The sequence below is a fragment of the Adiantum capillus-veneris genome, chromosome 5 (genome assembly GCF_014529385.1).
Source record: "Adiantum capillus-veneris isolate H3 chromosome 5, ASM1452938v2, whole genome shotgun sequence".
NCBI lineage: Eukaryota > Viridiplantae > Streptophyta > Polypodiopsida > Polypodiales > Pteridaceae > Adiantum > Adiantum capillus-veneris.
The window spans coordinates 115,596,084-115,620,252 of NC_140935.1; the positions used below are offsets into that span (position 1 = coordinate 115,596,084).

At 42.0% G+C, this 24,169-nt stretch overlaps 1 protein-coding gene across 13 annotated transcripts; it reads right to left on the reverse strand.

Annotated features, from left to right (window-relative positions):
• Positions 1-1,034: 1,034 nt before the first annotated feature.
• LOC147457953 (uncharacterized) lies at positions 1,035-17,032 on the reverse strand. Of its 13 annotated transcripts, XR_015188167.1 has the most exons (8): positions 15,956-16,994; positions 15,763-15,835; positions 15,562-15,663; positions 4,004-4,122; positions 2,762-2,826; positions 1,757-2,509; positions 1,467-1,671; positions 1,035-1,354 (listed from the first exon to the last, which is right to left on the reverse strand). XR_015188167.1 is itself a non-coding variant. In XM_086512720.1 (4 exons), the coding sequence occupies exons 2-4, from the start codon at positions 15,800-15,802 to the stop codon at positions 13,228-13,230; spliced, it is 213 nt and encodes a 70-aa protein (XP_086368846.1). In that variant the 5' UTR covers positions 15,803-15,804; positions 15,956-17,032; the 3' UTR covers positions 11,358-13,227. The 13 variants fall into 13 exon arrangements, 6 of the variants coding, with proteins under 6 accessions (XP_086368842.1, XP_086368846.1, XP_086368847.1 ...); XR_015188166.1 differs by having other exon boundaries at positions 15,758-17,015; XR_015188171.1 differs by lacking the exons at positions 1,035-1,354; positions 1,467-1,671; positions 1,757-2,509; positions 2,762-2,826; positions 4,004-4,122 and adding an exon at positions 6,893-7,317 and having other exon boundaries at positions 15,956-16,970.
• Positions 17,033-24,169: the final 7,137 nt, after the last annotated feature.

The following is a 24,169-nucleotide window of genomic DNA, read 5'->3' on the forward strand; positions in this document are numbered from 1 at the left end:
GGCACCACCTCATTTATATCACTTCCTGCAAGGAGACGGTGCCAACAAAGGAAGATTGCAAAAGAAGCTAAATGAAAGATCGGAGCATAAACTATAAGAGAGGACTATGCAGCAACTTATGGTTAGCAACTTATGGTTGCTGCACGGGATCAGCTGCTCCGATCAGGAGGAATTACAATATGCTACGAGTTGCGGAAGATTGGAAAGGAAGCTGCTTGGAAAAGAAGAGCTGCAGATTCGCAGAAGCTGAATGGAAGTTGAAAACGTCATACATTTCTCAGAGACTTTCAGGCCCCTGGACCAGCTGAAGTATATACTACAACGAAGTCTCTTTCATACGCATGGGGTTTTATGTAGGGGCGCAGGACCTTTCTTTACTTAGCTCGGGGCGACGTAGACAATATTAATGTCCTTTCGTTCCTTTTCAATTTGGACAGCTGCTAGCGCCACGACAACTCGTTGGCCGGCCTCATATTTCATATTGCAGCTGCTCCTAGAGAGAGAGAGAGAGAGAGAGAGAGAGAGAGAGAGAGAGACAGCAGTCCTTATCTCACGGTCACACGGCGGTTCCCATGTATGACTTTTTCTCTCGCATTAGTTTTTTAAATTTGTCAATGTAAATTTATTGTATTGAGGTCTCTATACTTGCTTTAGATAGCGACATTTTTCGCTATCCCGCTCTTTTTATACCTCCCTCTTACTTCTACTCCTCTCTCCTAGCCTGGCCTGCTACTATGAAATCGATGAAATTGGGGGACCCTACTACTGGGAGGCATGAAAACAGATTCATGAGCTGCAAGATTCCCCAGCATCTTTGTAGACAGCAAAACATGGAAAATTGAAGGGAAACTAGAGTTGCACACACACAACAAACAGGAGATTGCCGTGAACTTTGCATCCAAAGCTCTCGCACATCGAGAAGCTGTCACGAGGAAATGCAGCCTAGGATTTCATTGTATTACATCGTGAAAAGAGAGGTGCCTAACGCATCGTAGAAAGAGAGGGGAAGGGAAAGTTGGAAAGTGATAAATTGCAGAGTATCGTAAACACGAACTCCATTGTTTATATTATTGAACGGATTACAAGGGCATTTAATCTATTCAGTTGCACCTTTAGGGATACAATTTGGGTATGCAAACTTTGTATTTACTCATCATGGTTTTAATATTGCCTATGGAGTTATTTATAAATGATCGGAGCGTCGTGGAGTCTCCTCGAGTGTTTCCAAGCAACTGTCGCCACATCTAGAGGAGTATTTCTTGAAGCCTTTTGATTGTTCCATCGTCCTATACGGCCTCCGCATCTGGAGGTTGGGTTGCTACATTGTCTCGAGGGTTGGAGGATTCCATCAAAACTGCAAAAAATAGAGAGGATTTTAGCTGAAGGAAGAGAGTAGAGCACTAAATTTAAGGAGAACTTAAGAATGTGTTATGTACACGATTCTAACTATAAGAAATAGTTCTAACCCCTCTCCTAGTGACGAGTGAAATCAAATCTGTGCATATAGCTGCGTCAATTTCACCATCGCCGTCTTGCAGCACAATCCTCTCTTTGCCTTTCAAGGCCGTGGGGTTCCAAGCCATGCTTTTCTGGGCATGTGCCAAGGGGACGCTTGCATGCAGCTCTGCTTGTGGGGAAGGCTGTTCAGGAATGGGGTTGTTTATCTACTCGCTGCAAACAAAGAGGTGCATAAAATATCAGTGAACTTTTACAGTAGGAGATTTAGCATGAACAAACAAAGAGGAGAATGACGAACCTATGGGTTTCTTGCCATCGTCTTCGAAACGAGTCAGTTCGAGGTTGAGCACTTCTGAAAGCTTGATCAAGTACGAATATGTCATTGACATCCTAGTATGCAGTCAAGGATGGGAAAATCGTGCATTGCCATAGCGCTCTAATTTTCTTAAGCGACATACCACGACCTTGGAAGGGTTTGGTCCAAGATGATAAAGGGTAGTACTTGCCAGACCTAAGCATGTGGTGCAGCGTGGAGAGGAAGTTATTACCGACTATGCATTGGAGGAGGAACTTTGAGTACATAAGCGCGGTCAAAAATGTTCATGTGCATCAAGCATATGCTATTGTGTGTAAAATTGGATGTCCTTATTGATATCGCCATGCTTACGTTGTGAGATAAATTTTTGTAATGAGGTTGGTCCATGTCCTTCATGATATCCAAGTATTCCATGGAATGTGTGCATATTCTTTCGTTTGAGGGCACAACACAAAATGTTTGCATCGATAGGGTTGTCCGTATCCTAACCAAGATATTCTTTTATTTTTTAGTTCACAACCACAATATATGTTTCCATAGTACAACCATTTAGAAGTGAAGGTAGAAAATGGTGTTGCTGCGCTCTTTCGAGCACATGCTAACGACTGTCTCCTCCTCGAGGAATGCCTTCAACCTCCAAAACAAACTGTTGTCTACATTGCCCCCCCCGTGGACACCGTCACACTCACCTCTAGCATTTTCTTCAACTTGTTACCTTCGCTTTGTGAGTCCCACCTACAAATTTAGACATTTAGCTTGAAATTTTAAATTTTGAAGGTAAAAAAACCTACAAAACTTACAAAAATTTAGTGTAAAATCCTCCAAGGTCAGTCAAAAATTTTCAATAATAGGTAGCTTTGGAAAAACGTTTTTTTCCAAGCTTTAAACTACACACAGCCTACCCAAAATCATGTGGCAAATAGCAATTAATAACAAGCACCATACAACCTATACAATAATCAATAACATACCATGCTAAACTCATACCTTATAAGATCTTGCAAACCTTCACATCAACACCAATTATAACTTGCTTGATCTACCTCAACTACCTGCAAATAGAGACCAAAGAAGTGAAAAGATATAGAATGCACACCCACCAGAAAATCTGGTGTAGAGGACCCCTCCATGCTCTTCATGTATATAAAGCTGATCACACTCATCGTGGGATCATTGAAGTGTACTACAACAAACTCTCTTTCAAATGCATGGGGTTTCAATAGCCTTTCTCTAATGAGCTCGGGAAGATGGGGACATCCGATCCTTCCGTTCCTTCTCAATTTGGCAAGTTGCTAGCTACCTCAGGTCCCCCATGAAACTTCTCAAGTCGCTGGCCGGCCTCATTTTTCATGTTGGGCCTTGGAAGCTACTGCTAAGACACCGCTTGACTGGTCGGAGAGAGAGAGAGAGAGAGAGAGAGAGAGAGAGAGAGAGAGAGAGAACGTTCCCCACACCTTGCACCCAAAGGCATCAGGAGGAAGAAGAGAGACAAATAGAACCATAATACTGACGTGATGTCATGTTCAGATGGCGGTTCACTTGCATAACTTTTTCGGATAGTTTCCTATGACGTTAAAATTCTCTTCTTCTTCTTTTTCACACATTAGTTTTCCATACAATTTTTAAATGTTAACATTAAATTCATTATATCAGGGTCTAGCTCCTAGAGACTTTTTTGTCTATCCCTCTTCTTTTGTACTTGCCTCTTAGTCCTTGGTTTGGTAAACTTCCCTTTTCTCGTTACCCGCCGGGGAGTACACTATGTAGAAATTGCATATGACACTTGCGAACAAGAGGTATTTAAATAATCCCTTACCTTTATATTTTCAAGTATTACATGTACCCCTTACCCTTTATGTAAGTACATTTTTCTGTAAATGTACCTAATTTTAAATCCCTTATTTTGTTTGCACGTGCTATCTTACATATTTCCTAGTCGATGTCGTGGGTCTCCTTATTGGCTTCCACTTCCCTTCCTAAGGGCCTCGTGCAACGTTTTAAGTCAAATTACTACTTTAAATTCTTTCACTGATTCGTTAGGATGGTTGGGCTCAACAAAATGTTGGGAATTTAACAGAGAGAGCAAAAAATAGAAACATTTGTGGATAGGACAAATTACTTGCGGTTACCTGACTTAAGATCTCTCTCAACCTATGTAATTTCTCACCCTGTCTCTACAAGTTCTAAGAGCTTTTGCATCATGAGAAAGAAGAAAGCATAGATGTATACCTCTTCTAGTCTGTAGTCGTTTCATCTTGCACAATTGATTCACTCCCATCTTTTTCTCAATTTATGTGTTAACCTTTTTTGTGTAGTGTAAATTGCTTTGCTGTTGAAAGTGCTTCCTTCTGCACAATGAAACCAAGCATTATATGTCCAAACATCATTCAACCAAACACCAGCTAATACTATACCATGTTAACTACCTTAAAAGATCCCGCAAACCTTTACAAATAGTGTTATGGCTACTTGATCTTTTAACTACTTGATCTTTTAATTATATGTCCAAATATCATTCAACCAAACACCAGCTAATACTATACCATGTTAACTACCTTAAAAGATCCCGCAAAGACACCAATAACTTGTAGGTCCAAACTTGATCTACCTCAATTGCCTGCAAATAGTGACCAAACAAGTGAAAGAGGGTCCCAACAAAAGATATAAAAGGCACAACCACTAGAAAATCTCCCATGGAGGACCCTTCCATGCGCTTCATGTTGAGGTAAGCCTATAGCTTACACTCGGTGTAAGAGAAAATCCTTAAGTCAAGCATGCACCGTTTATGTGCATAGTCACACTTTTTCCATGGATCCTATAAGCCTCACACATGCTACTTATTTCCTATACACATGATATACACACTTGATTAGCCACATGCTACTTGTAGTAGCTCACATGACCCTTGCCATTATCTTTAAGTCCGAGGGTCTACTAGCCTAAAACCAAAGCTCGGAGGTTGCCTATAAAAGGGGCAAGAGGCTGGGAGGAGACACAGGTTTCAGAGCCCAAGGCCTCATACTGGTTTCAAAGCTACTTTTAGGATCAAAGGGCGTGTTCTAAGTTTGGGGGTTTACATGTGCACGAACCATGGAGTCGAAGACAAAGGAGAGCTCAATCGATAAGGAACGTGGGAACATCTGGGTCCTCAAAGAGTTGAAGTCGGCCTTTGTCAAATCGCTCGCTCTTGCCCTCTGTGCATGTGTGCCGCCGTGGAAAGCCAAATATTTCATTGCAATTTGCTGAAACGAGCCGATCTCTCTCTCTCTCTCTCTCTCTCTCTCTCTCTCTCTCTCTCTTTTCACGCAATGTGAGTGGTGACTCTAGAGGATGCCATAGATCAATTTTTTGGAGCTTTACTTCACATTCCGATGGACTACTTTGGACAAAGGCCCATTATTATCCCTAAAACTCAAGGTAGGGTGCATGCCCAGCCTGGGCATGCTCCCATACATGGTTTTGTGAAGAGCTTTTTAAGATTTCCAAAACCCTCTAAGAGTTTTCAAGTGCACAAATTGAAGATCTCGACAAGCCAATTTTTATTGTGTAGTTGGTTAATTTTTTGGGCTCTTTTGGAACATTTCAAATGGCTTCTCCATCCTTGGAAATCATTCCAATCAAGGATCTTTTTCACTTCAAAGTTTGTCCATAGCTTTGGGTGGGTCCTAATCAAGTATATGGCAAGGACGTGCATTTTGGCAGCTTTCGAAAGCCATAATTGTCTTCAAAAGTGAATTCAACAAGCTCGTTGAAGTTTTTGGTTGGAAAGTGAATTTTTGGGCATTTGTAATCGGCATCAGCAAATTCCTTTGCACTTGTTGCTTCGATCTAGAACAATTACTCAACCTTTCTCTTGCGGTTGCTAATTGATGATCACTCTTTAGTTTATCCGTGAAATTTTTGAGACAAGCTATTTCTTTTTTTTTGCTCACACAACACATTACACCATGGATTTAGATAATGACATGCATCATAGTTTTGATTTTGAAGACCCCACACTAGTTCCATCTCTTGTTGCCTCGTGGTTGACCACTCTCACAGAGGGTGTCCTCACAACAAATGGCATGGATGACAGCATAGAACTGCTTGATATGCAAGATTTAGGGCGTTCCAAAAAGGCATGTTTGTTTTAGTATCCATTTTTTTGGAGTTGAATGAGAATGTGCCTAAAATATGCTTGTGCAATTTAGCAAATTTCAGCCAAGGACCCAGTTAATAAGGAGATAAACACATGCTAGGAATAAACACACTTTGTCTACAGGAGTAAGGCTTCAATTTAGAGGGGTCTTCCCTTCTCTCACAAAAAGAGGTAGATGAATTGTTAAAGATTACCAAGCCACAAATTTTTCAAAGAGAGGAAAATTAGAAGCACAACAAGGATAATGTGAATCTATTTTTGAGCAAATGGAATGGTATTCTTGATTCCAGACGCACTCTAGATTCTTGAAAGGCACTGCAACCAATTCTAGAACAAGAGGGTAAGGCCTATAGATTGTGGATGTCGTCCAAGGAGAAGGGAATCATACCACAGACATGGGCAGCCTTTGAGAATGTGTTCAAAACGAACTTCTATCCACAATGAAGCGGACAAAAAATGTACTACATAAGACACTCCTAGAGTATATCTCACACTATCATGATATGGTTCTCAAGATAGAGTGTCTCGGTGCCTTCCAACAAGTGTGTGGGTTCATCCATGGGTTAACACCAGAGCTTAAAAAGCATGTTAAAACCCATGCCCGGGGGATTCACTGTGTTTTCTCGTACGGTACCAAGTGAGCGTACAAAAGGGGGGTTTTGGATTTTGTACTTAAGCGTATACAATAGGGGTAGCCCCTCATTATTTCATCCTCAAATCATATACATAAAGGGGGAGAGGGGGGTACATACAACTACCTGGGCCACCTTAAATACAACGGTCGTTTCAATGAAGAGAGAGATAAAGGGGGAGAGAGAGCATCAACTAATTTGTTTTGATGGGGGGGGGGGGGGGGGGGGGGGGGGGGGGGGGGGCATCAACTCCTATTCCTTTTAGAAGAATATATTTGCACTTCGATGCCTACTCTCTTCAACAAAGAGAGAGAGAGAGAGAGAGAGAGAGAGAGAGAGAGAGAGAGATTAATTTCCACCTATTTGCCTTATTGGAAAAGAGTTTCACAAACAATGAGTGCTTTGAGTAGCATGTTGTGAGTTAGTGAAGTGGTAGTGGTATTGGAAGTTATCATTGAGGAGGTACATGGTCTCACATCAGCTGTTGCTTTAGGATTCATTAGTAGGCCTTTGTATGTGTGCATGTGCGCATTGATGGGTGCTTTCATGGCCTGGCACTAACTAAAGTAGAATTAGCAAGAGACGAACTTCAAAAGGTCATTAGAAGAAAACAAGGAGTTTCCACTTGTTTTCAATATAGAAAGTTGGCACCTCGGTAGGATTTTCCTAGGTCGTGTGTCCTTTGACTTTTCTCGATACTTGGAGAATTTGTTTTCCCAGAATACCATTGTACTAAGCTCTGAAGATCGCGATCAGCACCCGCGCAATTTAGGCTAGAAACATACAATTTTCATAACCAATGAAAATAAGGAAAACTGGAATTCTCCTGATTTTTTCCTTAAAAATTGAAAGCTTTTTCTAGCAATTACATTAAACCTTATGTAAGTTTCCGGGTTTTCTTAAAGCCAAGCTCAAAATCGAACAAGGCTAGAAACATACAATTTTCCTAACCGATGAAAATAAGGACAAACTTGAAATTATCTCGATTTTTTTCGTCAAAATTTGAATCTTTTGCCGGTATCACTAAAACTTATGTAAATATCCCGGTTTTCTTAAAGCCAAGCTCAAAATCTAACTAGGATTTTACAATTTCAGCTAGTTAAAATACACTAGAACCCGATATTTTTTTCTGACACTAGCTAGAGCAAGTATGGGATAGGGTAGAGAAGAAGAAGAAGAAGAAAATTTTAACGTCGTAGAATTTCAAGAGAGCTTGCCTTTTGTTACCATATACATGTGGTAGTGATGTGTGTGAACACATTAGGACCGCCGGGGCATTTTTTCCCTCTTTAGGAGGTTTTTTCCCCCGTGCATTGTATATACGCCCATCACTCTAGGGCTATCTATTTTTTCCATTGCACACTAAGTAACATACTCTCTATTGTGTGCCTTGAGCTTCCTTCGTCTTCTCCAAGCTGTGTGTGTTTCTCTGCAACCCTAATTCCAACAATTGGTATCAGAGCAGGTCACGTCCTCCCGAGCTTAGTCGCCAGCTGCTCCAGCACACGCCTGCTCACTTTCTCCGATTTCAGTGAGCTTTGGCGAGCGTTCGCAGGTCGACAAATATTTTGGGAGAGCCCGAACAGCTCGGTCTGCTCAGAATTTTGATTTGGGCTCATTTCGGCCTCCGTTTCCACTACAGGCAGTACTGCACAGGCTATTTCGTCATTTTGTGTAGATTTTCTGTCAGTGCCGTTTTCTGCATAACAGGTGCCTTATAGTCTTCTACGGTTTGTGCTATATAGCACAAGTTGTTCCCGCTCCATTTCTCCTATTTTCGGGCAGTTTTCACATCATGTGCAGCATTTACCATGGCTGACAACAACAACACAGATGTGTTCAAGATGTTTGCTGCTGAGGACAGGTTGGATGGGGACAACTACCCTATGTGGGCTTATATGATGCAACATGTTCTTGTGTCAAAAGGTGTCTGGAACATTGTGCAGGGCATTGATGTACGTCCTGGTTTTGAAGATGTAGGCGATGTTGAGGATGTTGCAGGTCTTGCTGCAAGGATTGCAGCTGTTAGAGTTGTTTTACCTACGGCAGAACAAGCTCGTTGGGATGTTAAGGATGCGCAGGCTCATGCATTGATTGCGTTGTCTGTGAAGCGCACCATTATTCCTCACATCCGTTCAGCAAAATCTGCAAAAAAGGCTTGGGATATTCTAGCAGGTCTTTATGCAAGCCGCAATGAGGCTAAAATTGCTTTGCTGCGTAAAGAGCTAGAGTCGAAGATTATGCATGAGGAAGATGATATGGACACTTTCCTTGCTAGTGTCAAGGATATCAATGAGCAACTCATTTCTGCAGGTGAAGTCATTTCGGACAGTTCCCTTGTGCAGACTGTTCTTGATGCCTTACCAGATTCCTACCAGACTTTTGCTAGTACTTGGAGACTCATGACCCAAGGAAATCCTGAAGTTGTCAAGTTTGATGCATTATGCACATTGCTGTTGCAAGAGTCACTTTCTAGAAAAAACAGGACTAGGCAGCGTGCAGTTGAACAGGCTTTTTTTGCTTCTCAAAGAAAGGGTGGTAACAGTAATGCAGCCACTTCTTATGGTTCTGCTGCGAGTGGCAAAAATTCTGTTCCTAATGCTTCTGCTGGCAGCACTTCGTCTGGCAATTCTGGTGATAAGGGCAAAAAGAAGATGCGTTGCCATTATTGTAAAGCCAATGATCACTTGATCAAGTCGTGTCCTAAGTTGAAGGCCAAAGAGGCTAAGAAGAAAGACGGTGGTTCCACTGCAAATGCTGGTTCCACTACAAATGCAGCCATTGTTGAGTCTTCTGTGAAAGGAGACTGTGATGCTGATGTTGATGCAGAATGGGCTTTTAGCGCAGAGTGCACTTACAATCTTGCTGTCCATGATGCATGCTTGTCAGTTGCTACAGATTCACATGTGTGGTATTTCGACAGTGGTGCTACAAAGCACATTACCTCACATCGTGAATTGTTTACCTCTCTCGAGTCTGTCCCTCATGGGAATTCAGTCACTTGTGCCAACAACGCCTCTTATCCAGTTCAGAGAGTTGGAAAGATTGTGCTCACTGCTGCTAATGGCAGTTCCTTCACACTTGTTGATGCACTTTATGTACCTGGGATCAAGAAGAATCTCTTGTCTGTATCCTCACTTGCTAGACTTGGACTTGTAGTCAAATTTGTGGATGACAGATGTACAGTTCATGATCTCAGTTTTGGTGATGAAATTGTTGCATCTGGGCTTTTGTGCCGTGGGCTCTATAAGCTCACTTTGTATGACAAGTGTGGACAAAATTTTGCAAATGCTGTTGCAGATTCAAGGGCTATTTCAGATGCAAAACTTTGGCATGCACGTTTTGGTCATCTGAATTTTGCCAGTTTGCTGCGTTTGCAGAAATCTGATTTGGTTGCTTCTTTGCCGCCTCTTGAAGCACCTGTCAAACATGTTTGTGAAGGCTGTATTCTGGGTAAAATGCAGCGTTCTAAGTTTCCAAAGGATGGTTCAGTTAGGGCCACATGCAGGTTGCAGCTTGTGCATAGTGATGTTTGTGGGCCCATGCAAACTCCGTCCTTGGGCAATTACCTGTACTTCGTGACTTTCATTGATGATTACTCCAGGCATGCATGGGTATTTCCGCTTAAAGCGAAGTCCGAAGTTTTTATCTGCTTCAAACAATTTTTGGCTATGGCTGAAAATGTCTCAAAATGTACTATGGGCACCCTCCGTTCCGATCGAGGGGGGAAGTATATGTCTCATGAATTTAATGCATTTCTGGCTAGTCGTGGGATAAAACACCAATGTACAGTGCCTTATACACCTCAGCAAAATGGTGTTGCTGAGAGGAAAAACAGGTCACTAACGGAAATGGCACAATGTATGGTCAAAAGTCAAGCTTTGCCGCATTCTTTTTGGCTTGAGGCCATCATGTGTGCCACTTATGTACTTAACAGGTGTCCTACGAAAGCTTTGCAGTCTATTACTCCATATGAAGCATGGCATGATAGAAAACCTTCTATTGAGCACATGCGTGTTTTTGGCTGTTTGGCATATGCTTTGGTGCCACAAGTGCAGCGCAGAAAATTGGATGATAAGGCTGTCAAATGTATTTTTGTTGGTTATAGTGCTGAAAGCAAAGGTTACAGGTTGTATCATCCGCAAACAAAACGTATTCTGGTTTCACGGGATGTAGTGTTTGTGGAAGACTCTGTTCAGCCCTTGCTGTCATGTACTAGAGACAGTAATGTAAGCTCACAGGACATTTATGACACTTTGTTGCCTCTTTTCAGTGGTGGAAATACGAATGTAAGTTCCAATGAGGCAAATGTACAGCCTATGGGGGTTTCTGAAAATGTTTTAGAACAGCCTATTACTGATGCAGATGTACATGATGTACTTGATGAGGAAAGGGCTGAAAATGAGCAGGCTAGAGGTATGCCAAAATGGCTGGTGCACACTTTGCATGACAGTAAATTGGATGCACCTTTATCTAGTCGTACTCGTTCAGGCTCTCGCCATGCATCTTATGCATCAGATTGTTATGCTTTGGCTGTGTCTAGTTTACATGATGTTGAGGAGCCTTTGTCTTTTGATGAAGCACAGAATTCAGAAAATTGGATTGCTGCCATGAAATCATAATATGATGCACTTATAGAGAATGACACATGGACTTTATGTGATTTGCCTCCTGGCAAAAAGGCCATTGGTACAAAGTGGGTTTACAAGTTGAAACGCAAGCCAGATGGTGAGATTGATCGCCATAAGGCTCGACTTGTTGCAAAGGGTTATGCACAACAAAAAGGCATAGATTATGAAGAGACTTTTGCTCCCACTTGTCGTATGACTACTGTGCGTTTTCTATGTGCATTGGCAGCTCATTTCGGTTGGGATGTACATCAATTAGACATTGTTACTGCTTTCTTGAATGGTGACATATTTGAGGAAGTTTATGTAACGCAGCCTCGCGGTTCTGTCATAAAAGGACAAGAGGACAAAGTGTGCAAATGTAAGAAGGCTTTGTATGGGTTGAAGCAATCTCCTCGTGCTTGGTATGAGAAAGCTGACACTCATTTGGTTAAACGAGGCTTTCGTAACAGTCCAACAGAAAGCACATTGTATGTAAAGCGTGAGGATGATGTATTTCTCATTGTGGTTCTTTATGTTGATGATTTGCTGATCACTGGACCAAATGAGAGACATATTGCTGAATTTAAGGCTGATTTGAATGCTACTTTCAAGATGAAAGATTTGGGGCTGTTGCATCATTACTTGGGTATACAGTTTAAGCAGTGTGATGGTGGTATTGCCTTGTGTCAGAAAAGTTACATAGAGACATTGCTATGTACGTTTGGACTTGAGGATTGCAAACCTATTGCCACTCCCATGGAAACAGGTTTGAAGTTGAGTCTACATGATGCTGGCGATCCTGCTGATGTCACTCTTTACCAAACTGCTGTTGGCTGCCTCATTTATGTATGCAACACGAGGCCAGATATTCAGTTTGCAGTCTCGCAGGTCAGCAGATTTATGCATAGCCCAGGGTCTAAGCATTGGCAGGCTGTCAAGAGGATTTTCCGCTACCTTAGTGGCACTTTACATCTTGGCTTGTTTTATCCCAAGGGGGGATCATTGCCGCCAGACTTACATGCTTTTTCGGACTCAGATTGGGCTGGTTGTTTTGACACGCGAGTGTCCACAAGTGGTTTTTGTTTCATGCTTGGCAGTTCATGTATATCATGGTTGAGCAAGAAACAACCTACTGTGGCCACTTCGAGTTGTGAGGCTGAGTACAGGGCAGTCTTCACAGCTACGGTTGAGTGTGTATGGCTCAGACGCCTTATGGCTGACTTGGGTGTTGGACAGGACACTGCCAACACTATCTACACTGACAGTCAAAGCGCATTGGCAGTTGCGAGGAACCCAGTTTTTCATGCTCGCACAAAGCACATTGAGGTGCATTACCACTATGTCAGGGAGAGGCTCTCAGTAGGAGAGATCAGCTTGGCTTATGTGCCAACACAGGACAACCTTGCAGATCTTTTCACAAAGGCATTGTCTCGTGAGAAGCTTGAAGCTTTCCGCAAAGCTTTCGGCTTACTCCCCTTTGTGGACTGATCCTGTCCTGAGGGCATGGCACTTCCCTTTACTCATGTGCCAGCTCTCGTTCACCGCATCACTCCAGGGGGGATTTGTTACCATATACATGTGGTAGTGATGTGTGTGAACACATTAGGACCGCCGGGGCATTTTTTCCCTCTTTAGGAGGTTTTTTCCCCCGTGCATTGTATATACGCCCATCACTCTAGGGCTATCTATTTTTTCCATTGCACACTAAGTAACATACTCTCTATTGTGTGCCTTGAGCTTCCTTCGTCTTCTCCAAGCTGTGTGTGTTTCTCTGCAACCCTAATTCCAACACCTTTAAGAAAATCCAAAAATTTTCTTAAGTTTTAGTTTAATCACAAAATTTTGACCAAAAAACAGGGAGAATTTTGAGTTTGCCCTTTATTTCACCAGTTAGGAAAATTGTATTTTCCTAGCCTTGGCCCTAGCTTCTTCTATTGCTTCGTTAATCTTGCTGCAATGGCGCCGCTCTTGCATATCTAAGTCCTATGCGCACGTGTTGCTGCACCCATCTTCCTCCCTTGCGAGAGTTAGCTGCCACATCTTCCTCCCTCACCCTCAGCTCCTAATCCCTGCTCAGCTTCGTGCAAAACTCTCCTGACATACGGGTGCTCTATCGGGCTGTATCGGTGCAGGCTGGAGCTGCAGGTGTACAAGAGGGCTCGTTCATTTGCAAGCTTATATTTTCAACAATTTATTTAAGGTTGAGAGAGAGAGAGAGAGAGAGAGAGAGAGAGAGAGAGAGAGAGAGAGAGAGAGAGAGAGAGAGAGAGAGAGAGAGAGAGAGAGAGAGAGATGAAATGAAATGTAATGTAGAGAGAGAGAGAGAGATAGAGATAGAGAGAGAGAGAGAGAGAGCGAGAGCGAGAAGAAGAAGAAGAAGATCATTTTTAAGTTGTAGGAAACTATCCTAGTGGATTGAGAGATGATGAAATAAAATGCAGTGTAATGTAGAGAGAGAGAGAGAGATGAAATGAAATGAAATGTTATGTTGAATATCTTCTAAAGACCAAAATGACTGTGACACTAAATTGATACAATTTTAGTGAAGTTAATGCAATGTCTAGGTATAAAATAAAATAAAGTAAAATGAAAGGAAAAAGAACATGAGTGTTCGAGGATCTTTGGGCGCTATCCAAGGATGTATTGCACCAATTTTTGAAGAGCATCATTAATGTCCTTTGTAAATAGTTGTATCGAACGACTCTCAGGTTGTGCCAGAATAATCTTGATCCTATGACGGAGCTCCATCAATGTCATGGTGGTTCTTGTAGACGTAAGCGTCTAGCTCTTCCAAGCCCAATGGCTCTGTTAGTCAGTATACCTTTGGTATAGGTGGATTTGAAGTTTGAGAGAGAGAGAGAGAGAGAGAGAGAGAGAGAGATCTTTAGTACACCCAATGCCTATTGAGTCTAAAAGTTAAAATCCTTAAAAGCAAGAAGGATTCTTCGACTCATGAAAACTTTGAGTCAAACCTAATTGGTCTCCTCGCTATGGTCAAAGTCTTTTTCCCCCTACAGTCCCTGCAGTGGGCAAATCCTTTGCCTCTCTTGCGGTTGGGATTGGCACCCTTTGCATCATCTGTTAGGACGTGCATCCTCTATCTTGCCTTTGTTGCTAGCAATGGTCCAAGGCTTCCCATCTACAACTTATCAGCACAAGAGAAGCTATTAAGGACGAAGACTACATGACATGAATATAGAATATAACACAACCATAAGAATGCAATGACAAAGGAATCATAGAGAGCATAATAACCACTGGAATACATCCAATAAATATGTTGGTATTGATGATGATAATGGACACCAAAACTAGAGCCTGAGGGATCGAGATGATAGAAATAAAAGCTTTTCAAAAGGATGTCAACCATAGGAACTTGAGCTACTCAATGTTTATCGGGGTAGGGTTTTACGTGACATGGAACTCCAGGGAGTCCAAAATCTAAAAATTGCATATAGCACATGCGAACAAGAGGCATGTAAATAATCCCTTACCTGTATATTTTCAAGTATTATATATACCCCTTATGTATGCATTTTTGTAAAAAAACTAGCCCTTATGTATGAAAATTTTCACTTTCTCAATTAAAAAACTATTTATGTAAGTACATTTTTTTGTAAATGTACCTAATTATAAATCCCTTATTTTGTTTTCACGTGCTATCTTACATATTTCCTAGTGGACGCCCCGGGCATGGAACATGATTGCTTTGTGCAACCTGTGGGCTTGTGTGATTGAAAGGAAGGGATTGTGCTTGGGTCACAAATTGCCACATGTTATATGATAGCTAATATATGACTACTAGATATAATCGACGTCTGAAAGACAAATAGACCATGACACAGAGGATGAATATATAAGAGATTGTAGCCACGAGGAAGATCATAAAAGGACAAATAGAGAGCATAGTGATTGCATGGATGGTTACAATAGATGTGCTACAATGACAATGATGATTAACACAAAGACCAAATTAGGAAGGATGAAGATGATGTTAAATCTAGCTCTTCAAAAGGGCATGAACCACATGAATTTTGAGATGTTCAATGTTTAAGGAGGTAGGGTTTCACATGTCATGGATCATAGCAATTTTGTGTATCTTACCTTGTGGGCTTTTGTGATCAGAAGGAAGGGATTACATGTGTCGCAAATTGACATATGTGTGATTGCTGATGCAAAAGATGTTTTGCTCAAGAGGTATGTGTCAAGCTTTTCTCCATGTCTAGGAATATCATTAGCCTTTCCTTGAGGGATGTGGACAAAAGACAAGGGACAAAGCACTTTCTAGGATAATCATCATAGAGGAAGATGAAAATGGCTCTTTTAGCAAACCACTAAAGAGAATGAGTTCACTGATGAGAAGTAAAACAATTAATAGCATCATGTGTTGCGGATGTGAGGGATTACCCCAATAATGTTGTTGATGAATCTAGACTCTTGTATGAGTGTTGAAGAGGAGTTTGAAATAAATCTCAATGAGGATGAAGTAGCCTTCCTTCTATGCCTTTCCTACAGAGGGAAAACGAAATATTCCATTGATGTGTCGCCCATTAAAATCATAAGAAATCTATATGGTTCACTTAAATTGAATTGTGCTCCCTACCAAACCTGAAATTTGAAGGTTGCAATGGCCTTCTTGGTCCTCCATAGCTGCATATAAAGGATTGCAAGTTATCACTTCCTGCAAGGAGACAGTGCCAACAAAGGAAGATTGCAAAAGAAGATAAATGAAAGCTGGGATCATAAATTATACGGGAGGACCATGCATGTGTATCTAATTATATGGTAGAGAAGAGTGAACCATATCGCGGCAACTTATGGTGGTCAAGGGTTGCTGCACGGGATCAGCTGCTCCGATCAGGAGGAATTACAATGTGCTGCGAGTTGCGGAAGATTGGAAAGGAAGCTTCTTGGAAAAGAAGAACTGCAGATTCGCAGAAGCTGAATGGAAGTTGAAAGCGTCATACATTTCTCAGAGACTTTCAGAGCCCTGGACCAGCTGATGTATATACTACAGCGAAGTCTCTTTCAGAGACATTTCAGAGACTTTCAGGCCTGGACCAGCTGTGAGAGAGAGAGAGAGAGAGAGAGAGAGAGAGAGAGAGATCAATACTGACGTGTACCTGAGAGCGACACACGGCATCAGATTGGAGAGAGAGAGAGAGAGAGAGAGAGAGAGATCAATACTGACGTGTACCTGAGAGAGAGATCAATTTGGCCGGCCATCAGATTAGAGAGAGAGAGAGAGAGATCAATACTGACGTGTACCTGAGAGCGATACAGGGCAGTCCATTATACCTCAGGTGTTCCCATTCATGACTTTTTCTTTCGTATTAGTTTTTTTTATTGGGTGAGCCTAGGGTCCTTTTCTCAAATAGGGCCATCGTATTGAGCCACTTGGTTTAATCCTGAGCATTGACTCCGGATCTTTAATCCAGTGGACCTCGACCTCGACCTCGTTCGAAGACCAAAAAAAGTGTTGCGATCTCGCATTGCGACTCGCTCAGAAAAGCATAACCAAAAGAAAAAAGAAAAGAGAAGAGCGCTGGCAGGTTTTCGCCAAGGCAGTAGGTAGATAAGAAGGCGATGATGTTGGCTTTGGGCAGGAAAAAGCACTGACGAATTGGGGTACTGGCTGAAATCGGGCGACTTGAACAGGAGCACTGTCTGAGGTGGAAAGACGGAGGATGAGAAAAATTGGCGGGGGAGAAGCCTACAAGCGGTCTGGATAGAGGAGTTGAACAGAGAAGATAAGAAAAAGTGCTGACAAGCCTATAAGCGGGTGGGGACTTGTAAGTTGACGGCGTGAAGAAGATTTGGGAGCCTGGTGCAAGGTTATAAAGCAACATAAAAAGGAGACGACAAGGAAATGAACAGGGGTTTCACCGAGGGTGCACAAGGAGGTGATTGGACCTGCAAATAGAAGCCTAAGACAATTTTCCTAAAGCAAGCCAGCGAGTTAAGCCACTTGGCAACATCGAGGCTGTTCCCTTTCACTTGAATCCGACGGCAATCAGCAAACCAAAAGCAGCAGAGCACACAACAAACAATAAACATTAAAAAATAGAGTTGGGTGCAACAACAAAAGCGTCGTGCAACAAAGTCACCGAGTAGAGTTCTAGCAAATTTGGCAATAACAAACCATCAACTTTTTAGAGGGACGATAGAGATAAAGTCCGAGAAGAGACGAGTTGCAGAAAGCAAGGAGCTATAGAACAAAGACAAGAGGGTGCTGACGATTTTGACTGAACAATGGGAGGCTGGAGGAAGCACACTAGATGCAAAGGAAAGGATTAGATCTCAAAATGTAACTACGGCCTTGCACAAGGCATTGACGTGGGTAAGGGAATTCATAGTGAGATTGCTAGCCGGGTTGTTGGAGATAGATGTCATGCTTGGTGGTGCTTTGGTCATTAGTCACAAGTGACGCGTCCCGAGGAGTGGGACGGGGGACGGGGCTCAAATGGATTTTTTTAGTGTAAAAAAGAGGGTGTGTATTTATCTCTTAATGCGTGTTTTGGGTCTGGCAGGGAGGACATATATTCACAACACTGGATGTTTCAATTGCACAAGCGCGACTCCATCTCGACAATACTACAAGGTTCGTTATCTGCATCTAGCACCCCATGACTATGTGTTTTCTTGGCGCAACACATAAACGTTACGGGGTAGGGCACGGCTTCCGTTTCTTATAATTTTTGGAGAGACCACAGTGCCAACTCTCCACCATACTTTTGTATGGCACCTCTGCATGACGTGCACTATATACTCTGCGGTTTCAGTTTGTGACGTTTCATTGCAAGAGGATATGTTTAACTATTCACATTACGTTTTTTTAGCTTGAATCAAACATTGTCCTCCGGCTTGCACAATTGGATGACATTCGTACAAGATTATCAGGTCGGTAGTATAGTTCGAATTTTATGCTCTATATATGGTTTTTGTATTTTTTTAAGCTTCAGTTTAGCCATATGTTTTCCTCAAGAATGCATGCTCAATTTTGTTCATTGTATCTATATATCAAATAGACATACATTTCTTTTTGCACAGTCTAAAAATTCAACCTATATATTGAAAATAAAGGAAAATTGACTACGGTTGATTGAGATAAGATGGGTGTCTCAAAGATCATTCCACAGTTTCGAGACTAAATGGTCGATATTACTAGATTGAATGGTACCATATGCACACAACTACCAAACTAGGTTAACTTGCAACCCTTTTGCTCTATTCAATTACCCTCTTTAGTAGCTCAATTAATTTCCTATATGGAGCACTATGGGACATGACAACTTACTTCTTTCCAATGCTCATCAAGTCCCAAGATGAGCTATTATTGGAGCCTGTCAATTGGTTCTACTCATTTTCTTGAGTCACCATAACAAAACCCAATGCGGCAGCAATCACAACTAGCTAACCAACTAACTAGCTGCACTCCAAAATCTATCAGATTATGAGCGGCAAAGGCCCGCCAAGCAAGACTAGTTTTAATTTGTCCGTGTTAATTCAAGTCTCTATACTTGCTTTAGATAGCAAATTAGCAACTCCTAGACATTTTTGGCTATCCCTCTAGGAAGCATGAAAAGAAATTCAGATTCCTCAACATCTTCATGACACAACAAAATATGGAAAATTGAAGGGAAAGTCAAGTTGTACGCACATACCGTGGATTTTGCGTCCAAAACTCTCACACATCCAGAAGCTATCGCGAGGAAATGCAGCCAAAAATTCCATTGTATCGCATCGTGGAAAGAGAGGCGCATATCGCATCGTAGAAAGAGGGGGGAAGGCAAAGTCGCAAAGCGACAAATTGCACAGTACCATAGCAACGAATTCCATTGTTTATATTATTTAATCGGGTTACAATGGCATTTAATCTATTAAGTTGCACCAGGGATACAATTTGGGTATGCAAAGTTTGTATCTCCTCTTGGAGTTGGGAGACTTGGACATCGGTTACATTTATTTGACATTCATTAATCGTGGTTTTAATATTGTCTATGCAGTTATTTATAAATAATTAGAGCATCGTGGAGTCTCCTGGAGTGTCTTCACGAAACGATCGCCACATCTAGAGGAGTATTTTGCGAAGCCTTTTGATCGTTGCATCGTCCTCCGCAGCTTCCGCATCTGGAGGTTGGGTTGCTGCATTGTCTCGAGGGCTGGAGGACTCCATCGAAACTGCAAAAAATAGAGAGCATTTTAGCTAAAGGAGAATGAGAGAAGAGCACTTAATTTGAGGAGAACTTAAGAACATACTGTACACGATTCTAACTAGTAGTAGTTCTAATCCCTCTCCTAGTGACAAGCGGAATGAAATCTGAGCATATAGCCACGTCAATTTCATCATCGCCATCTTGCAGTACAATTGCCTCTTTCCCTTTCAAGGTCGTGGGGTTCCCAACCAAGCTTTTGCGGGGCATGTGCCAGGGGGGCGCTTGCATGCAGTTCTTCCCATAGTGCAAGCTGCTTAGGAATGGGGTTATTTACCTGCTCATTGCAAATAGAAGGTGCAAAAAATATCAATGAACTTTTGGAGTAGGAAATCTGCATGAATAAACAAAGAGGCCGAATGACGAGCCTGTGGGTTTCTTGGCATCGTCTTAGGAACCAGTAAGTTCGAGGTTGAGCATTTGTGAAAGCTTCATCAAGTACGAATATGTCGACGATATCCTCATATGGAGTCGAGGATGGGAAAATCATGCATTGCCAGAGCGCTCTAATTTTCTTAAGCAACATACCACGACCTTGGAAGGGTGTTAAGAAAAATGACGAAGGGTAGTACTTGTCAGACCTAAGCATGTGGTGCAGTGTGGAGAGGAAGTTATTATTGACTAAGTGCTAGAGGTGGAACTTCCAGTACATAAGAGCGCAGTCAAAAATGTTCGTGTGTGTCAAGCATAAGAGGTAATTCATCAACGCCGTATTGTGTGTAAAGTTGGATACCCTTATTGATATCATCCGTCCTTACGTTGTGAGATAAATTTTTGTAATGAGGTTGGTCCATGTCCTTCATGCAATATCCGAATATTATGTAAAATGCATGCATGTTCTTTGGTTTGAGGGCATGACACAAAATGTTTGCATCGATAGGGTTGTCCGTATCCTAACCATGGTATTCTTTTATTTTTGTGTTCACAGCCACAATAGATGTTTCCATGGTACAACCATCTGGAAGTGGAGTAGAAAACGGTGCTGCCATGCTCTATTGAGCACATGCCAGCGCCTTTATCCTCCTAGAGGGATGCCTTCAGCCTCGAAAACAAACTGTTATCTACATTGCTTGCTACCTTTGGTCAAAGCAAGTCTTTTTGTTTCTTAATTGGTATTGTCTCAAGTGCGTTACGATTGTGATGGAACAATTTTGAGTCGTGTACCTCGCCAAAGAACCGTAAGAAGGCATAGAATTTATATAAAGTGATACAGATCGTTTAAAATATGTTCATTTTTAGATGTTGTTCCCTATGTTTAGAAGAAAAAGAAAACATGTAAGTCTTGTAATGGAATTTGCCTATTCAATTTGAGAGTAGCGGAATTTAATGAGAGTACTTTCAAGAAATGATTTTGTGAGCATAGCGGGTAGACATAATTGAAGATAGCAACATAATTATAGAAATTAGTTAACTTGGCATGGACAATACTTTTGCAAGAGAGAGAATTTAGAGAACATGACAATAGTTGAGGACCGGATTTATGTGGAGCCGGTCCCCCCTCCAATGGGCATTTATATTATGATTTCTCCCATAAAGAGAGACTTGTTACAATACATTCTTTGTGTTCCTTGTGACCTAGGTGAAGCAATGAAGATGGAAAGCTTCATGCATCACCATCATAGCATAACCTAAACTTGAAGAAAGCTTTAACTATACCAAGCCTCAGTCCCAAGACCTCAAACACCTTCGAAGGTGGAGAGAGCTAGCAGGGAATGAGGGTAGGGAAGAGGAAGAAGAAACATTTCATACGAGAAAGAGCAAGTTCCTCACTTATCATAACTCTTGTGCTAGCATACATAATATCATAGTAATGAAGAAGAAATAGATGGCAAGCTCAAGCATTGAAGCATGGCTCTTGGATGGATTTGCACTCCATAGCCAAGAGTGTTGGTGTAGGCTCTCAACCTCTACTTGCTTGGAGAAGGAGAGGTAGTTCTTGCACTTTGCATAGTACACAATGAGAGTGTTTGTGAGTGTGTGTGGGTGAGTATACCCCCTAAGCACCCCCCTAGCTTGCTTGGGTCGCCCCCCCTTGTAGCTCATGCTCGAAGCTCATTGGACCCCTCCAAGCCTAGCCAATCACAAGCAGGAGCCATTACAAGCAACATGGGTAGCCTTGGGACAAGTGTCCCCCTTTCCCCTTTGAGAGAGAGGACTTGATAAATGCAAAATCAATTAATTAAATATCCTAAATTATCATTGGACCCCTTGGGTGGCCAACCAATAGGCTTCAGGCACACCATGAGGGCAACATGGGGAGGAACTTGACAAGTGTCCTTGCTGCCTCTTCAAGCTGGGGCTTCCCTTGTGTGTGTGTGTGTGTGTGTGTGTGTGTGTGTGTGTGTGTGTGTGTGTGTGTGTGTGTGTGTGTGTGTGTGTTCTCTCTCTCATCCCCCCCCCCCCCCCCCCCTGTAGGCTCGCCCCCCTCCTTGTAGGGATATTTTTGACTTTGGATGAGCAAGCCCCTTAGTCATCAAGCATGACTAAGCACTTGAAGTAGGGGGTGTTCCCACAAGCATCTCAGGCAAGATTCTCAAGGCACCTCAAGCACCTTAATCATGCACCAAGTCAAGCACCTCAAGCATGGAGCCAGTCAAGCACCTCAAGCATCTTAATCAAGCGCCTCAAGCATGACAAGCACCTCAAGCAGGACAATCACCTCAAGCACGACAAGCACCTTGAGCTTGGGTCGGGTTCCCACCTCAAGCTCAGCCCTAGCTTACCTAAGGTCAAAGGACTTTTACACACATTATTGGAGGTCTTCAATGAAGCTAACCCTAAGGTCTTATGCTCCATTGGTTAGCCTTGCTCCTGATAGACCATCTCCCATTTGGGCCCCTTTACTATTGGCCCCGTGTTGAGATAGATCTATAAGCACATATCTATATCTTAACACTTGTTCCCATTTATTCTCCCACATTAAGTGATCAATTTAATATGAGAAAATCATTTGGGTTGGTTAGATATTAGATTTTATGACATTACCTCTCTCTTGAAATCATATCGTCCTCGACTATGAGGTAGAAGAGATAAAGCCTTAGTCATTAGTCAATCGTACTTAGCGGGTAGAGGATCCCTTTTTTACCCTATGACATCTTTCCAAGATGGATGACTAATCCATTTGGTGCTTGGGAGACATAGTTGTCGCAAGCATGTCTGCTCTTTAGTCCATTTCATTCTCCCAAAGTAGAGTGACAAATTCTACTTGGTGTTTGAGAGACGTCGTCATCACAAACATGATTCTAAGCATGCATACTAGTTAAATTTGTGCACAATTAAAAAGAGGATTAGTCTTATAAGACAAAAACATGAGTCATTTAAAAGAGAGTTGTACATTTGCTTACTCTAATGTAGCATTGTAAGCATTGACAAGGTTCATACTATCCTTAAGTTGTACTCCTTGCATCCATTTAGCATCTTCAAAAGGATAATTTTTGAACTTAATAAGATACCGTCGGATTATCTTACCATGTCGTAGTACCTTGTCTTCATGCCGAAGGACAGCTTCGGGTTGTAGAACCTCTTCTTGGTCTTCAACTTCGGGAGGGTCTTCAATAATTGGTTCAGTTGCTGGCTCTCCTTTGTAGGGCTTAAGTAGGCTTACATGAAAGGCATTGTGTATAAGACAATGGTTGGGCAACTTGAGTTGAGAACCCGTCTCATTGATGGGCTTCAAGATTTGGAAAGGACCATAGTATCTTTTTGCTAGTTTAGCATAATACTTTTGATGGCCCGTAGGATTTTTGCCCGTCGTTTCCCTTAATCGAGCCTTATGAAACTTGAGTAAGACCGAATCATTTTCTTTGAACATTAAGGCTCTTCTGTGCTTATCAGCAGCAGCTTTTTGCCTTTGTTGAGGGATGGCTATAGCCTCCCTAATATTTTGAAAAGATTCTTGTAGGTCACGGCTATACTCATCGGCGGCGAAGATCTTCCCATGTACTTTGAGTAGCAAGGGACTTTTAGGTCTTCCCTCTATGATCTCGAAAGGTGCTTTCCCTGTAGAAGTATGTACAGTATTATTGTAGGCATACTCTACTAGAGGTAAATACTTTTCCCATTGTGAGCGTTGATCTACTTCGGTAACATAAGTCTTGAGTAGATCGAGTATCGTAAGATTGGCTATCCCACTTTGGCCATCCGTTTGTGGGTGATAGGCCAAAGGGAAATTCAATCTTGTTCCTAGATTTTCAAAGAGACCTTTCCAGAAATTACTGGTCATTCTAGGATCTCTATCTGACACGATGGATGTGGGTAATCCATGGTGCTTGAAAATCTGAGATATGAAGAGAGTTGCCATTTGATGTGCCTTAATAGTCTTTTGACAGGAATAAAATGTGCTTGCTTGCTAAACCTGTCGACTATTGTCCATATTCCTGTATTCCCATGGATAGACTTGGGTAATCCAAAGATGAAATCCATGGATAGAATACTACACATTTTGAAACATACTCTTGTATGTCCACTTTCATGGTAGGCCAATAGAAATACGTCTCTACTCCTCGGAGAGTAGGTTGAATACCTCTATGCCCTGCATATGGAGGAGCATGGGATTCATACATAACCTTCTCATGAAGGGAATGGGTAACACATAGCCTATTGCCGTGGAGAAGATAACCATCCTGCAAGGTGAATGGTTCCTCTTTCTTCCCCAAAGCAAGGGCTGACATTATGTCTCTAAACTCAGGGTCAGTAGCATACTCATCTATCATAGAGGATAGATCATTGTGAGTAGCTATAGACATCGCATTAACTTTTGGTCGTCGTGAAAGTGCATCGGCAACTTGATTGTGCTTACCAGC

Coding starts and splice junctions, on each gene's coding strand:
- LOC147457953 (XM_086512716.1), bottom strand. CDS start 15,898: ATGATCCCAGCTTTCATTTATCTTCTTTTGCAATCTTCCTTTGTTGGC. Junction 15,664..15,757: donor ACCTTCAAATTTCAGGTTTG/GTAGGGAGCACA, acceptor TTCCCTCTGTAG/GAAAGGCATAGAAGGAAGGC. Junction 13,294..15,561: donor TCATCAACAACATTATTGGG/GTAATCCCTCAC, acceptor GTACACCTGCAG/CTCCAGCCTGCACCGATACA.